Source organism: Notechis scutatus, chromosome 1 (assembly GCF_049901735.1).
Source record: "Notechis scutatus isolate UNSWTSFEM ecotype Mainland chromosome 1, rNotScu1.2, whole genome shotgun sequence".
NCBI classification, from domain to species: domain Eukaryota; kingdom Metazoa; phylum Chordata; class Lepidosauria; order Squamata; family Elapidae; genus Notechis; species Notechis scutatus.
The window spans coordinates 189,631,065-189,648,326 of record NC_142009.1 but is presented as its reverse complement, the minus strand read 5'-3'; the positions used below and the strand labels follow the sequence as shown (position 1 = coordinate 189,648,326).

General features: G+C 37.3%; 1 protein-coding gene across 1 annotated transcript in view; it reads left to right on the top strand.

Annotated features, from left to right (window-relative positions):
• Positions 1 to 10,364, top strand: part of ITGA6 (integrin subunit alpha 6) — a 64,611-nt gene extending 54,247 nt beyond the window's left edge. Inside the window, exons 22-26 of the mRNA XM_026677705.2 lie at positions 1,204 to 1,314; positions 1,399 to 1,494; positions 2,239 to 2,364; positions 3,232 to 3,361; positions 6,580 to 10,364. Coding sequence (XP_026533490.1) covers positions 1,204 to 1,314; positions 1,399 to 1,494; positions 2,239 to 2,364; positions 3,232 to 3,339 — 441 coding nt within the window. The 3' untranslated portion in view covers positions 3,340 to 3,361; positions 6,580 to 10,364. The remainder of the gene's footprint in view (positions 1 to 1,203; positions 1,315 to 1,398; positions 1,495 to 2,238; positions 2,365 to 3,231; positions 3,362 to 6,579) is intronic.
• The last annotated feature ends 6,898 nt before the right edge of the window (positions 10,365 to 17,262 follow it).

The window sequence follows — 17,262 nt, the reverse complement described above, 5'->3', positions numbered from 1 at the left end:
AGTCTACTAAATGCAGTCTATTGTCAAGTACACATATTAAACTATACTTAGCATATTTAAAACACCCATATTTAAAATTTGCAAACACCCCAAAGAGTTTGCAGGCATCTTAAAGGTGCATAGTTTCATGGTGGCATATTTTTTCTCAGATTAGTCCATAAAGTGTTAAAGATTAAAGATTGATTGAAAACTAAATTCTAGTCGGTGTCAACTTGAAACATAAGAAAGCGTGTAAAGGCTCCCTATAGCCATTTGGAGTGAGCCAGTTTGATGTAATGGTTAAAAGTTGCTGGGTTAGAAGCCAGGTGATGGCGAGTTCTAGTTTTGCCTTAGTGTGAAGTCAACTGGGTGACCTTGCGCCAGTCACTTTTGCTCAGCTCTTAAGAAAGCATCAAGGGCAGACCACTTCCAAAAATCTTGCTAAGAAAACTGCAGAGACCTGTCTAAGCAATTGCCAGGGGTCAAGATTGACTCGAAGAGACAAAATAAATAAATAAGCCATTGGTAAATTTGAAAAAAAAACAAAAGGCAGAAAGATAGACAGACATGGACAGTGTTTTATGAAAATAACCCCCCAGCCTTCTTCATGTACATGTGCAAACACATTTATTGAATTTATTCTTTAGTGAAATTAATGAAAGTTGGGCTTTATCCAACCAGGTAATTAGAGCAGTAGCACTAAAATAAACTTGTGACCTCTATGGCTGCAATCCCTTGGTTCTAATGAGAACATTCCAAGAAACTGAGTGATTTTCCTAGGCCTCCTTGTGAGCATGGAAAGTCCTGCCATTCTTGCCTCTTTGATGTTGGTGGTCTTCATGGTTGGATAAAATGGGATGTGCAACAACAGAATGCAAAGAACTTGGAAGTATTCCTGCTCTGTAAATTCCTGAGCAAGCAACAAAATTATGTCATCCATGAATACCTGAAGTGAATTTCGCATTCACTGGAACCCATAACATGACGTGGGCCATAAGAAACTCAACAAGGAAAATAAGATAAAAAACTTATGTTTTTTTCTTCATATATATGTCCTCCTTCCTCTCATTTTAGGATTACTCTATCAATGTCTTTCCATTTGTTTTGGAAAAATAAAAGCTTGTTGTGTCATAGGACTACATGAACCTTGCCAAAAAAAAGATTGTATATCTGCTTTTGAGTAAAAGAGGTTTTTTTTTAAAGCTTTCTGTCTATTACTTGCAGGATTGCAATGAAGAGGCAAACTGCGTCAACATAACATGTTCCTTGAAAGGCTTAGATAGTAAAGCTGTAGTAGTATTGCGCTCAAGGTTGTGGAACAGCACCTTCCTAGAGGTAGGTTTCATAAACTTGTCTTACACAGATTTGAACTGAGTTCTTGTATTTGTTCTAAACAAAGCTTCTTTTACTACCCTATAGGAATTCTATAAAATGAGCTATCTAGACATTTTTGTCAGAGCTAGAATTGGCATTTCTGCTGCGGATAATGTCAAGCTGGCAAATGAAGCTACGGACGTGAGTCTGCAATATTTCTCTACTTATGGCTGTTATAAGTATGAATCATTGACTGTAAATCCTCCCTCCCTTCCCCTACCTACCTACTTACCTTTTCAGTGGGATAGTACAGCATATTCAAACTTAGAAAACTCTTTGGTCAATAATTTCTAAATGTTAATTACGCCTTTTCCTCAAATAGCATTTAGAAACCCATCATTTTCAGAGCTGATGCCCAAAGAAACTCTGTGGTACTGTTTAGGGGAGGCAAATGATTGTGCATTGTTCTTGTGAATTAGTAATATGTTTTAGATCAATAGTGAGCAATCTAGAAAAAAAAAGTGACCTTAAAGCCTCCTTCAGAGTGACTCCAATTGCCAAGATCAGCACTTTTCCACATTTTTCAGGAGGAACGCTAGTGGAAAATCTGAGCTCCCACAGATTCTAATAAGAGTGTGCATTTACTTAATAAAAAAGTAAATGTAGCAAAAGAAGATAATTCTTCTAGTTTACAATGTGATTGATAAATAATTTGAAAATAGTTTTGCACTGAAATGTTTTATAATTCAAACGGAGCCTCCAAATGTTTGGACTAATTCTTAGCAGGGACAAGAGCCCAACTTCCTGGAATGAAGAATCTAATTAACACATATAAAAATAACAAAGCGGACAAAAAACATTGAGTGCTTCAGTATAGAATCAATATTGTAGCACATTGGCTAACTTTTCCCTGTGCAATGACATCTTTTTCTGCTTCTTTTGTAGGTACGAGTTAATGTCTTTCCTACAAAAACGGTAGCTTTATATAAAGAAGTTCCTTGGTGGATCATCTTGGTTGCTATTCTCGCTGGGTTATTAATGCTTGCTTTGTTGGTATTCTTATTGTGGAAGGTGAGTTATATTTCATCAACAGGCTTGCTCATATTTAATTACTTGAAATGTGCAGAGAACTCTTAATCTTCAATTCAATATGAATTTAACTTGAAGTCCCAATAAATTTAGCTGAAGTTTATTTTGTCTAGAGATGAATAGGATTGCTGTGTTAATGCTGTTCAAATGAGTGAAGTCTAGGTTTTAAAATAGGATACTAAGAAATACGATACTAAGTTCCTTGGGCATCTTTTATGCATGGGCACAGTCAAAAAGCTTTTTGTCAAATAATTTATAAATTATAAGTTAATTTATAAATTAATAAAGTAATTTATAGTAATATATGACTATCACTAAATATTGTATCTTAGGATTCTTGATGAATGTATTTTATTTTTTCTTATGTACGCTGAGAGCATATGCACCAAAGACGATTTCCTTGTGTGTCCAATCACACTTGGCCAATAAAAAATTCTATTCTATTTTGAATATTGAATCAAAACTACATTTATTTACATTTCACATAATGCTTGTCTCTTAAGATCAAGATCTGACTTTTTGCAGAAAAGTAGCTGTTGCCTCTAGGGGAGCAAACATGTCCCGGTTGCTCTGACAAGCATTATATATTTATTTCACATTCTCAAAATAATGATTAAAAAGGCTTGCCCATCTGTTGAGAGCTACTGTTCAGGGTTCATAACAGAAACATTAGAGCATGCAACAAAGGAGTTAGCTGTAAGGGGAAAATTATAACCCCAAGTCTATTTTACAAGACAGATTTTTAACATTCAGGTAGAGAGCAGTCAAGTTATTTCAATCTTTTCTCCTTTTTTTTTTCTTTTTCCACATTAGTCCCTAATATTAACCAAGTGCCTTGCTTCCTTATAGTGTGGTTTCTTCAAGAGAAATAAGAAAGATCATTTTGATGCCACATATCACAAGGCTGAGATCCATGCTCAGCCATCTGATAAAGAGAGGCTTACTTCTGATGCATAGTATTGATCCACTTCTGTAATTGGTAATTGCTTTTTGAATTTATTAGCTGCAGGTTGGTTGCCGTGGCTAACGACTCAAAGCTTGCTGCATTTGTTCTGCTGATTGCCTCGTTTCAAAATATCAATTCTTTTTAATGCTTGCTTACATTCTTTAGAATAACTTTTCTCTGTGCACGAATATGCCAATCTTTCTGTCAGTTGTTTTTTTTTTAACTATCGCACTGTTGACTTATGCATTTTCCCTTCCGCTCTGGGATTTTCTACTTAGGGTTGATATCCCAGTCCTAAATACGCTGGGCCATGGTCCAGGAGACTAAACAGATCTCTGGAACCCTCTTCTGATTTTTCTATGAAATGAGGAGGAAAGTCCTGTGTTAAGCCAAACTGGTGGCTTTCAAACTGTGTTCCAAAGAATGTTGGCTCAGTTCCTCGAGAAGTCGGGAAACTTGAACAAGCTTTTCCAGAAAAACAACTTGCCAGCAGCTAATGTCCAAGCAAATTTTTGAAGACTGGTCTGTGACTCGAGTAAACTGTTGGTCCTTCTTAGAGGATGGTCCTAAATCTCCTATAGCACACTGGGACTCACTAGTGCAGCACTCACCAAGCTTTTTGGCACCAAGGACCGGTTTCATCGAAGACTGGGGTGGGGGGAGAGGAGCATGCAACCTAGACCAGTCATAGTTTATGGTAGGCTTCGCTGTGCAGCCTGGTTCCTAAACAGGCCATGGACCGGTCCATGGCCCAGGGGTTGGGGACCTCTTCCCTAGCAGTGAAATGAGGAAAACACTTTCCCAGAATGAAAGTGCTGAGCTAAATTATCATTTCCTAGCAAACAACCAGACACCCATCTGTCTTATCTAATAACAGCATGTTCATACTTAGGGCTGAAATAGTCTTTGAGTGTCCTTAAAACTATGTGTGTGAACACTCACCTCTTAAAAGACAAAGCAACACGGAAGTGTCTGAATGTGAAGGCTGAGAAACCACAACTCTAGTTTTCATACAAGGAGTTAATGAAACAAATCAATGGAATGAATTCAAACCTATCTGGATAGTCTTTCCAACGTTTAGATAAATGCATACGAAAAGGAGACCATATAGTAATAATATTAGGAAATAAATATATCGCCATTTAACTATTTGACATTTTCTATTTTGACTTGTGCAGGAACCACAATCCAATCCAATAGTTAATAAGTTTCTGTGCTAAAGCTCTATTGAATTTAATAGAGCTTTTCTCAGATATTATATAGAGAACTGTTATAACTATGTCTACCTCCAGATTTAAGCATCTATATTTAAAGCTTTAACCATTGTTGTCCATAATTGTGAATCAATGATAAGCTTCAGTAAGATATGGACTGTGTTTTGAAATGCAAGACAGATTTTTACTTTTTTAGAGAACAGGTAATAGCTTTATTAACACAAATGCATGCCGAAAGCCTTTACTGCTGTGGTTGCTCTTTCCAATATAAGGCAATTGTCAATTCTCAGTTTTTACGAAACTTTATTACAGAATTTTTATTTTATCTGTACTTTGATCTGCATTTCTTTCTCTAAAGACTGCCTATTGCATGCTGGCTAATGTTGTGTATACCTTTGAACGCATAGATATAAATGTGCAGTGCACTTGGATTGCTGAAATGGCCACTTTCTTTTGCTGCTTTATGTCTAAAGAAGCCAAAATGTTCCAGTTAGGAAGATTCCACAAATTGATCAACATTTATTTCTGTGACCAAGTCTTCGCTACAACAGTTATACAGTAAAGTGCCATGTATGGGTTAGAAATATAGGTTGTATGTTGACCAAATGGGTTGAAGGGCAGGAGAAACACTGGGAATTTTAAATAATTAACATGACAAAAAAAATCTTATGACATCCCTGGTGATAGTCCAAATAATGAGCATCCTTTTGACTAGTTATTGATCCAGGCCATTTGAAAAACAAAGAGAAGGGGCGGTTACTATATGACCTATCCTCTGGAGATCTAGTAGTCTTGTTGGCTGACATTTCTTGTACATAGGGTGAAAGAACCCGTGGGCCTTGTTAGTAGAAAGGAACATGATTCATTGTAATTTTAATAATAATAATGTGCAGAAGAATCACAGGGAAGGTGAAAACTGGAATTTGATTACAAATATTGGAAAATATGTGAGCAAACAAAGGCGCTCAGCTAGATAGATGGAGACCTGCTTGAGGTTCTCTCTGATGTAGCAAGGCAGTGCTGCCTCTTTTTCTCTCAGAACTGAGCCCCTTGGCAATATCCTCTTCCCTATCCAAGCCTTCATGCAATTAGGTATAATTTCCCAAAGCAAGCTCCATAACAATCCCCATGCCTGTGAAAATTTGCATGATGTCAGGAAGGTGTAACTCAGTGCGAAGAAAATACTGCAACATTCCTGAACTGCATTTCTCTCAGCCCATTTTTTTTTTTTTTGCATGATAAGGGGAAAAAGAAAGCCTAGATCCAGAGTTGGACTGATATTTATGTTCATTCATGCCTAGAACAACACTATAAGCAGCACAAATTGGATGGCTGTTACATTCCCCATCTTTCTCCAGTGTCTCTGTGTTACATCCCTGTGTTTTGGGATAAGAGGAGATGAGAGCTACCTGAACGATACTTTTATGTGTACCTGCCTTAAAATTAACTTTGAACTTAAGTTCTGGCAGGTTGTCTGGGATCTGGATTTTGGCATTTGGCCATGGTGCATTCTGATGCAAGGCCTGTGTTAATTTTGATCTCTAGTTTCCATCATCCATAGGTTCATAGGAATAGATCCCCAAAGGTATGTGTTATTGGGTATAAATCAGAAAGTGAACGATCAATTTTTTATACTTTTACTGAGCCAGGACAATTAGGTATGGTTCTATACTGTGGTCTAAGCAAGGTTTGATATATTTGGGGTGGCCTTTAATTTTGACATTGGATCTCACAGAAATATTACCCAGTATTACCAAGAGATTTTACTTTTGTAAAATAAATTTGAGATGTTTTCCTAGCAAGTTTAGATTGCAATCTTGGGTGAGACTTTTTCCTAGCAAGCTTAGATTGCAATCTTGGGTGAGACATCTGATATTGTATTTGTCCCTCTCTTTAAATGTATGCTCTGTGACAATATATTTCTTCAAATAGAGATAAGGAGTTTGTAGCGCAACATATCTGGGGGCCTCCAGGTTGAGTAAGACCAGACGTGTTATAAACAGTGATCATTGTGACATTTTCTCTTCCTTCTTATAGTGCGGGTTCTTCCAGCGTTCCAGGTACGATGACAGCATCCCCCGCTACCATGCTGTAAGAATTCGGAAGGAGGAAAGGCAGATTAAAGATGGAAAAGTTAAAGAGAATCACACAAAAAAACAATGGATCACAAAATGGAATGGAAATTAAAGTTATTCCTAGGGATCCCAGCTGAACTTTAAAAGGTTGAATGGATTTTAAGATGTCTTTGAGCAACATGATGAATGCAAGTGGAAGACCTGTTTGGTTTATAAATATTATTTTCATATCAAAGTTGTTTGGTGTTACAGCTCTAAATTTTAAGACTCCCTAAACCAGCTTCTATGCATTAAATAATCTCTAGTCTTTTGGAAAGAAAAAAAACCCGTTAAAATCCAAATTATTAACCCAGAAAGGGATAGATTTACTCTTCTTTTGATGAAATGGAGCTGTATGAATTTTTCCCAGTTGGGGATATATTTTTTAGCTTCCAGCTTAATCTTGAGAGGACTTGGCTGCTTTTGAGAAGAAAAAAAAATTAACACAATGAAACTGGTTGTCTGGGCAAAGACATCTGGCCATGGTCTAAAAGAAAAGGGAAGCACCCTGAGTTGTGTGGTTTGTTAGAATGCTCTTGGCAAAATTTGACTGAACTGCACAATTGTTATTTCCAGAGTCTGAATTACGTGTTAAGTCAAGCCTTAAAGTTGTTTCTTTGATCTCACCTTTCCTGCATTGCTGAAACTTCTCTCATCAAAAGCAAGATAGCAAGATAATTTTTCCTAACAACGAATGGACATGTATTTCGGTATATTTGTCTACACTATTTAAATATCAGAAGAGAATACTAATATTTTGTCAGGAAAATTCTATGGAATTCCAAGCGAGATAGAAAGTAATGTAACCTATCATTCTTTCTCATTTGTGGAGAGTTACTTGACCTTGATTTTCTTTTCATCGCTGAATATTTAAAATGAAAATGGGGGCTTCAAACTTGTCTGCCCATCAAGATACTAAGATTTTTTTCCTATCTCCAAGCCCAGAATATGTTTACTTTAATCCCGCTAATTTCATGGTTGACTGATTATTCAGAAGTGAGATATGGACATATGGACAGAAGTTAATAAGTTACATTAATAGGCTAAACCATGACATTAAAAACTGGTTCTAACATCAGGAAGATTAGCTTGTAGTATGTAACTCTGTTCAGTTTTAGGAAATGCACTCTTTGGTTTTTTGTTTTTGTTTTTTGCTTTTAAGGGGTAAATTGCTGGAAAAAGTGCATATTATGGGAAGCAAACATTTGCTGATATTTGTAACTTTGGGGTCTTTTTGTTGTTGTTACAGTAGATACCTGCTAGTGAATGCTTCTGGATCTAGACTTAGTTGAATTTTGATCCTGTTTGAAACAATGGGACCTAACTGCAACTAATTTCATCTGGATCCAACTCTTTATATTCACGAATTGATGCAATGATGTATGGCTGAATTTCTAAAGGAAAGCTCAGTTATCTTATAATCATGTTCCCACAAAAGCCGCCTTGTCTAGAAAGAATAATTTATGTTTCTGAGTAGGGAGACCTTGGCATTCTGCATCTGTTTTAAAGGCACTATTTTCTCTGATTATTGTACTAATACAGTGTGCAGAAAATCTCGCCATTGCACACAGTGATATGGACATGTGTTTTTCAGGTAAATTTGCAGTCTCTAAATCTGCTAATACTGTGTTCTAAGACTAGTGTGTGAGCACCAGGCTTAAAAACAACCTTTAATGTGCAATAGGTCATGCTTTAGTAATGTTTTAAAAATTAGCATTACTGAATGTTGCTTACACCAAATATATACAGATTTTTCCAATGATGATGTGTGTACGGATTAATAGATTATGGTCTAATTCATTTTGTCAACAATTGTGTACTAGAGAGCAGGTCACTTTCACCTCTGAAGACGGCAGCCACAATTGCTGGCAAAATATCAGGATACCAAAGAATTAGACCCTGTTCTACTGTATTAGCCCCACAGCTAATTAACGCTGGATTAACGCTGGATTAACGCTGGCTATGAAAGCCTGCATTGATATGTATGCATAGGTTTTGTCTTTTTTAAAGCTTGAATATTGGTTGTACTTTTTGTATATACTGTAAGTCATTCTTATATATTTATTTTTACCATAAATCTTTGTCTTTAACTAATGGTTAAGCCAAAGATTTTTGATTAGTGAGCAATAGCATATCAAGTTCAGTGAATAAAAGTGAACTTTTTTCCACCAAATGTGCCAATAACTTTTTAAATTCCAATGACTAGAATATTCTCAGAAACCTTTTCTTTACACATTTCTAAATTATGTACTAGAGATGTATCTTCTAAGTAATTTGTGTGCTAATGCATACTTACAGATATTTATAGAAGTTTTATATGACTAACTTAATTGAAAATATAGCAAGTGCTTATTGGATTGAGGAGGGGCAAAGGTTTTCTTTGTTCTGTGTTTGGAACAAGGTTAAATAGTACAGAAGCTATAGCACTTGAACCAAAATATAAATTCACTAAATTAACTGTGGTATTTTAATGGATGGGTTAAGGACTACTGAGTAATTCCTTCATTTCTAAAATTTAAGAATAGTTCCATACAACAGTAGCCATTTGAAACTTGTAATAAATGTAATTGTGGTCTTATCATATCAAAATGTTGGTACTGATTAAGCACTATACACATATGCTAGCATTTACAGTATATGAAATTCCAATGGTCCATCAGAAGGTAAATTTTGGAACTGTGCAATGCAGGGCGTTGCAATTTAATTCCATGTAGAGTATTCAGAGCACATGGACTGAGCATCGCACTATCTGTAGCTCTATAAAAGTACTTTTCCGGTGAGGAATTCTCCATTTGTAGTCGTGTGTGCCTTGAAGTGCTTTCTTGGAATCAAATGCAAAACATAGCACAGTGCTAACAGATGTTATTTAACAAAAGATATAAACTATGCAAACCTGTAAGTATTTATCGTAAAAAAAACAGGTATTCACGAAACAAACAAAATGTTAAAAAGTTATGATATTTATGTAGTTACTTACCAAGCACATCTAAATTATAGTAAAGTAACCAAAATATCTTTACAAACCCCAAGGCATGTCATAACTTTTGTGCACCTTTAATGTTTGGAAATTGAAAGTTGAAAAATTTGACATGCCTTAAAATATATATGTCTTGTGCTGTGTAGTTCAGTATAAAAATATGTTGGTTTGGTGCAAAATGACAGTTTGTTCCAAGGTTTGGTTTCTAGGTATTAATGTCAATTTCTATCATTCCACTTTTTATGGTTATCCAGATACCTTTTTGACCATACATTTTATACAAATTATTTTTCATAAAGCTTTTTTAACTTAAAAGGTATAAGCTCTTTTTTGAAGCTCCAGGTACAAATGTGGTGCCTGACATTAATTCACTAAATGCTGCTGTTTTGTCTCCTTCATCCACTTTATTTATATGTGGCCCATAAAAATAATCCCACAACCTTAGTATGATGGATACGTTTTATTTAAAACTCCATCTCTGTAAATAGGCTTATTCAATCTAAAAAGTAACTGAAACACTACTATACTTTTTCATTAAAACTGGTTATTCTGGTGATTTGTCTGAAAAAAATAAATATGTAATCAATAAGTAAAAATATCATCTTGAGTCACATCACTGGTATATATTTATTTTCCACATTAATTGTTACTAACATCTAATGTTGCATCATGCCTGAAAATTACATGTGGATATGTCAATAAACGTGTGAAATAAATTTTGTATGAAAACATTTTCTATGCTGGTAGTAATTATGTACTAGATCAGGGGTCCCCAACCTTTCAGACCTATAATTCATAATTTTAAATCCCGTGGACCACTAATATGAATCCAGTGCGCCGCTCGATGAAGCACCTGGTGACGGGATGGGGTCCTTCAGGCACTTAGCTTGGCCGCCTGTTTCTGCAACCTTAAACACTCAGAGCCATTTGGATGTTTCCCACAGAAAACAAAACACCGGGATTTCTCATCTTTCTCTTTCTCTCAATATCTCTTTCTCTCCTCATATCTCTCTTTCTCTTCTTTCTCTCTCATCTCTCTCAATATCTCTCATCTCTTTCTCTCACCTCTCTCTCTCTTTTTCTCTCTCATCTCTTTCTCCCATCTCATCTCCCTCCTCTCTCCTCTCTTTCTCATCTCTCTCTCATCTCTCAATATCTCTTTCTCATCTCAGTATCTTTCTCTCATCTCTCTCTCTGTATCTCTCTTTCTCTCTGTCTCTCCCATCTCTCTCTCACACCTCTCTTTCTCTCTCATCTCTCTCTCAGCTGGGCCAGCCAGTGTTTTGGTGCGGAAATGAAGTTGCGCGCCTCCCAGTCGCACAACACCAACAAGGGCCGGAAAAACACCTGTGAGACCCAGCAATGAGACCCAGCAAGAAATGAAGCTTTGCTCCAGGCCTGCAACATGGAGCAACTCTCCCTTTTCAGGCCAGGAGTTGAGTGGGAGAGGATGGCAAGAGGTGGGGCCAGCCAGTAGTGGATTCAGCCAACAGGAAGCCACAGCAGGGGGAAGAAAAAGCTACAGGTTGTTGATATGCGTTGCTTCGGCCCGCCTGCGCTGCCTCCCGCGCCCCCTCTTGCCACAACAGCACCATTACCTTGTTCCGGGTGGTGAGGGCTGCACTGTTCCTTGCACCTTACACCTCCTGCAAAGTTGCAAGCTGCACGTTCCTCCCTCTAAGGCGGAGATTTCCAGCCCAACCATGAGCTGCCTGGCTGGTCCCATAATCCAGAACTCTAGGACTCGCCCATTGGTCATCCTGGAGCTGTTCCTCCACCCGGGTGCACTGCAGACCACCAAAAGTTTCTCACAGACCACCAGCGGTCCTCTGTACTAGATAGTTACTTTAAATGTCTGTATACTTACCTAAATTTGGAGGGTTACATCATAGGTTCTATAATTCTTTTGGATTTGGAAGCAATACCCACATAATAACAACATTAAGACTTAACTCCAAGGTAATACAGATAGTTCTTGTTGAACGACCTATTATTGGGCAAATGTTTGAAATTATGGTGGTTAGTGTGCAGTACTGCAGGCTACTTCTGACTGTCAGCAACCTGCAGTTTGGCAGTTCAAATCTCACAGGGCTCAAGATTGATTCAGCCTTCCAGCTGTCCAAGGTGAGTAAAATGAGGACCCAGATTGTTGGGGGCAATATTCTGACTCTGTAAACTGCTTAGAGAGGGCTGTAAAAGCACTGTGAAGCGGTATATAAATCTAAGTGCTATTGCTATTATGGTGCTGAATGAGAGGGACTTATGAGGATTCCTTGTGCTTGTGGCCATTGTGTCGCCATGGTCATGGGATTGTGATTTAGTTGGTTGGTAACAGGGTTACAATTACAACAGTTGCAGTGTCCCATAGTGACATGGTCTTCATTTGTGGCCTTTACTGCTGACATCCAACAAGCACAATCAGTGGGGAAGTGGGCAGGAAATTGAAAATGGTGATCATGTGAGCTTGGGACACTGCAACTGTGCAGGATTCACCTAATGACAGCAGTAGAGACTGCAACAACCGCCTCTATAAGTCAATATAATCAGGTGACATCCCACTTTATGACCGTATTGCTTGGCTACAGAATTGCTAACTGCAATACCATTGTTAAGCAAGGATTACCTGTATATGAAAATAATATAATCACATAAGACAGTAAAGTGGGAATATACAAGAATACTGAAGAATATAAGCCAAAACAGCAATAATGGTAAAGTTTCCCTGTCCAGTCATGCCCAACTCTAAGGGGCGGTGCTCATTTTGATGAAAGACATTTTCTATGGCCATACATCAAAGGCGTACAAAACATTGTTACCTTTCCACTGAAGTGGTACCTATTAATCTACGTGTACTTGCATGCTTTTGAATTGCTAGGTGGTCAGGAATTGGGGCAGCAATGGGTGCTGACCCCGTTGCATAGCGCTTGGGTCTGGCAAGCTATTAAACACAAGACAACTATTGCAAATATTTATCTTCCAATCAGGAACATGGGAAACATAATGGCTGGTCAATCTTGAAAGGTCAGCAAATGTGTAGCAACCTCCCGATTAGGTCTTCATTGTAGCTCCATTCCATGAAGCAAGGGAGAGGGTGTTGACTATTTTATATAGGTTCTGAAGCATAATTAAAATACCAACTTTTGAATGGCTTTGTGACTGGATTTTACGAAGAACGAGGAGGATAAATATTTTATCTTGGAACGATTTGCCATTTTACCAAGACTGAAACAATCAAGGTTCAAGGCCGAAGAGCCTTACCAAGGAATCAGGTCTCAAGGGTCTTAACTTTGAGATCATCCCAAATTAAGAAGGATCTATTTCTCAAGGTTGATTGAATTGAAGATGAGAAAAATTATCCCACTCTATACCAATGTTTCATCAATTACACCAGGCGTCCCCAGGAACCGGGCTGCGTAAGTGGCACGTGAGTGCCTGCCACTTGCGTGAATGGAGTATACGTGTGAGTGCACCAGAGGTGGTATTCAGCAGGTTCTGACCAGTTCTAGAGAACCGGTAATGGAATTTTTGAGTAGTTCGGAGAACCAGCAAATGCTACCTCTGACTGGAGATTTTACAATATCCTTCCCCTGCCATGCCCACCAAGCCACACCCACAGGACCCGTAGTAAAAAGAATTGAATCTCACCACTGGAGTGTGCCCACAGAACCACCCCCGTCTCCCATCCTGCTGTCAGTCCACAAAGCCGGAAAGATTGGAGACCATTGAAGCAGGGGTCCCCAACCACCGGTCCGTGGACCGGTACCGGTCCGTGGAACAAATCCTACCGGGCCGCTGGTTTGCTGGGCGCCGCCATCTTGTTTTGATGAAAAAGTGCTTCCGGTGAGCTTTTCCAGGTAGAAAGCTCACCGGAAGCACTTTTTCATCAAAACAAGATGGCGGCGCCTAGCGCTTCCGGTGAGCTTTTCCGGGTAGAAAGCTCACCGGAAGCACTTTTTCATCAAAACATGATGGCGGCGCCCAGCTGATGCCGGTACCGGGCCGCGGCGCCCAGCTGATGCCGGTACCGGGCCGCGGCATAAAAAAGGTTGGGGACCACTGCATTGAAGTACAAGACAAAACAAAATATGGCCCTTAGTAAAATAAGACCTGGTTGAATTCTGCACTATATACTGAACTATTTATATGTAAATGTAAAATCACATAGAGTTCTATGTACCACGTGTCAGGGCTCCAAATCCACGCCCATTTAAATCATAAGACTCTAGCCACATCTCTCAGAGTTAAAAAAAAAAAGGTTTATTAGAAGTGGCCATTTTGGGGTTAGCTGCATGCAGCTGACACTCAAATACAGAATTCATTTCCCCCTTGAGTCTGGTCTTCCCCCAACCCCCTGGATGTATATTCTCCAATGGGACACATCCATAGCCAAGAGTCATCAATCATCCTCTCCAATAATATTTTTGTGCACCAACAACTTTGGGCTGCCCAGGCGATTATCTGAGGCACTTGAGGAATGCACTGTTTACCCCCATTCCCTTTCTGCTGGCAGCTAAAAAGACCAAAGGAGTATATTTTTAGTTGACACCACGCACCTAAAGAAAAGAGGAATACACCACTATCCAATTTCTCCTTGCCTACAGGAGGCTCTGCATCAGAGCTGTCAAACTCCTGGCCCATGGGCTGGATGCATCACATGCTGACCATGCCCACGCCCAGTTTAGCAAAGGAGAAAAAAAGTCCCAATGTCACGTGACACTATGACGACATGAGTTTGACACCCCTGCTCTACATAATATGTATAGCAAAACATCTATCTATTACAGCTGTGATATTCGGGCTATAGCAAACATGGAGCTATATTCTGCCAATAAAGTATGAGAACATAAATAAATCAAATATTTTAGATTTAGATTGGGAACCCCTTGCATTAAAAACCAGCAAGTATTAAATGCATAATTCAAATAGCTTATATACCATTCATCTATTTTAGTAGACTTGGTAACAAACGTTGTGTCTAAAATACTATTCAATACTATTCAGTTTCATTAATGTTACATAATTACCCTTAACATTATATAGGCATAAAAAATTGATATTGAAGAATGGCTTTTTTTTCTTAGCAATAAACAAGACAAATCAGGAAAAAAGGATCTTTTTATAACATTGTGATAAAAAGCCATTTATTGTTATCTCGGCTTTTTGTTTTATAAATATTCTGTATCCTTGTGAAAAAGTTAGAGACGCAACCCATTTGTTAATGGTGCAAACAATAAAACCATTCTACATTATCATCTTTTTTCCATATTAAGGAAGATTATAGCCACATTTTAAAAATGTATCTTTAAAATAGATCTGACATTTTACCTCATACATCTTTTTGAAACAAAATTACTGATCAGGATGTAACATTTCAGTTATAAAATATATTATCTTTTGCAAGTATTGCAGTGAAAAGCTTATCTCTACATTTGATTAAATAAAAGTAAGTCTTTCTGAGTCTTGGTGAGTCAAATCTTTTCCTTCTGTATAAATTAAAAAAAAATATTTCCATAAAAAAAGTTCTTCACATTCCTAAATCTATTTCATTACTTGAGATACAGGTTTAGCCAGAAATTTTTAGAAAGTCTCTTGGGATATTGCACATAATATTGTTACATCTAGAGTTTTTTTTGTCCAATCTCAGTGTTTTTTTATGTCACAGTAGTTACTGAGGACTAAGAATGCCTTTTTACAGAGATCCTCACAGAGGACTAATTATTGAGATACGGCTTCAGAATCTTTCATAAGATTTTGGTGATTATAGAGTTATCAAAAAAATTACTTCTTAACAGGCAGGATAATACTAAGCTAGCTATGATCTCAAATAATATTTAGAAGCTGTGTGTACATAGTTATCTTAACCAGAATTTATTACACCATTTTTGGTGTTTGCATGACTTCCTAAACCAATAACTATTATTAACTATAGTCACACAACAGTTCAGTTGAAAAGTGGCTGACTGGTTTATGCTTTAATTCTCAGGGCCAAATACATTTGTTTGGACTGAATAAATACAGAATAAATTCTCAATTTATCAAACTTTAGTTTAGCAGATGGCACATGCGGTAGCAGAATCTATTCATCATTATCAGTGCACAAAACAGTACTATGCATGCATAAAATCCCATTTGCAATTTTGTGGCTTTTAACAAATATTTGGATGCAATGATTTTTCTTCCTTCCTTAATCTGTTAAATTGAATGTTTACTCTACCTCCCTCTACATATGCTCAACAAGTGAATTGGAAAAAAGCTTGGAAGATTTAAAGCTAGCAAGCCAATTTTTGGTCTAAATTTAAACCCAGCAATTATGGGCAGTAAAATTAAGAGACAGTAGAATTAAATATGAGTATTTTTCTTAACTATAAAGAATAATTGATTAAAATAAAGTGTTACAAGTAGCATAAAATAAAATATGGAGGGATGGTTAAATTATGCTGGGACGATTAACTATTTCAGCTTGGTAGGACTGCAGAGGCTAAGATGTATGTGCTACTAAATAATATGTGTTTTTGACATGTGTTTCTAACTCACTGAACATGTGAATTAGGAATGCAGAACTAGTTATACATTTCTTTCTAGCTGATTCATGAAGACAGCTCTGTTATTAGACAGAGTTACTTAAATTAGTAAACACTAGGGAAAAAGATAAGTGGCAAGGCATGGAAAGGGTTGTAAGCTAGGAAGTTTGCCTTTAAACTCCAAACAAGATTATTATTCATGGGCATAACAATATTTTCCCTAAAACAAGACTCAGTTGTTAATTCAACAGGCATTGTCTTTTGTTGGTCCTAATTATTCAATTACCCAAATATAGCTATGTGGCTATAAAGCAGGGGTCCCCAAACTTGGCAACTTTAAATCTTAAAGTTACCAAGTTTGGAGACCTCTGCTATAAAGCATATTTTACTTACCAAGCTAAAGCTATTAAAAGTTACTTTATAATACTGATTCCAAATTCCAAATTAATCCTGAGAGATCTCAACAGGAATTATTTCTGATACTTCAAAGCTCTGTTTGGCTTTAGAATTTATTTATTTTCTCCTTTATTTTGCCTCTGAGATAACATGACTAGGTGGAATGAGAGGAAGATCAGTAAAAACCATTTGGTTAATAATTAAACAATCATTTAATTTATAGGTTTGTCGTATTATAGCCAATCAATATTTGCCTATCTTGATAATATATTGCTGTCCAATAGAGGGCGGCATTCCCAAAGTCTGTTTCAACCTACACCACCAGTTCTTCTCTTCAAATCTCTCCTTCCTCTGAAATGTAAATTAAATGTACTATACTTTGAATGCGAGTTCCAATCATCAAAGCACTTACTAATAAAAATCAGACTATAAAATAGGCATTTCTATACAGATCCCCAACTGAGAGCACAAAGTTGGTAGTAGCATTGTAAGATTTACAAATTATCAAATAATTAAACAGCTCCTACCTGGGGCCCTAGGCCGGCACTTTATAGAGTTTTTACTGTACTGCCAGGTTTTAACTAGGTTTAACGAAAGCCAATTAAAAGTGTTTGAAAAGCTACTCCTGCTTGCTTCCTCACTCAATTTTGTATCATTAGCCCAAAATCTTAAGTACTACTGAAGATTGCCTTAAAGGCAAAGAAGGCATATG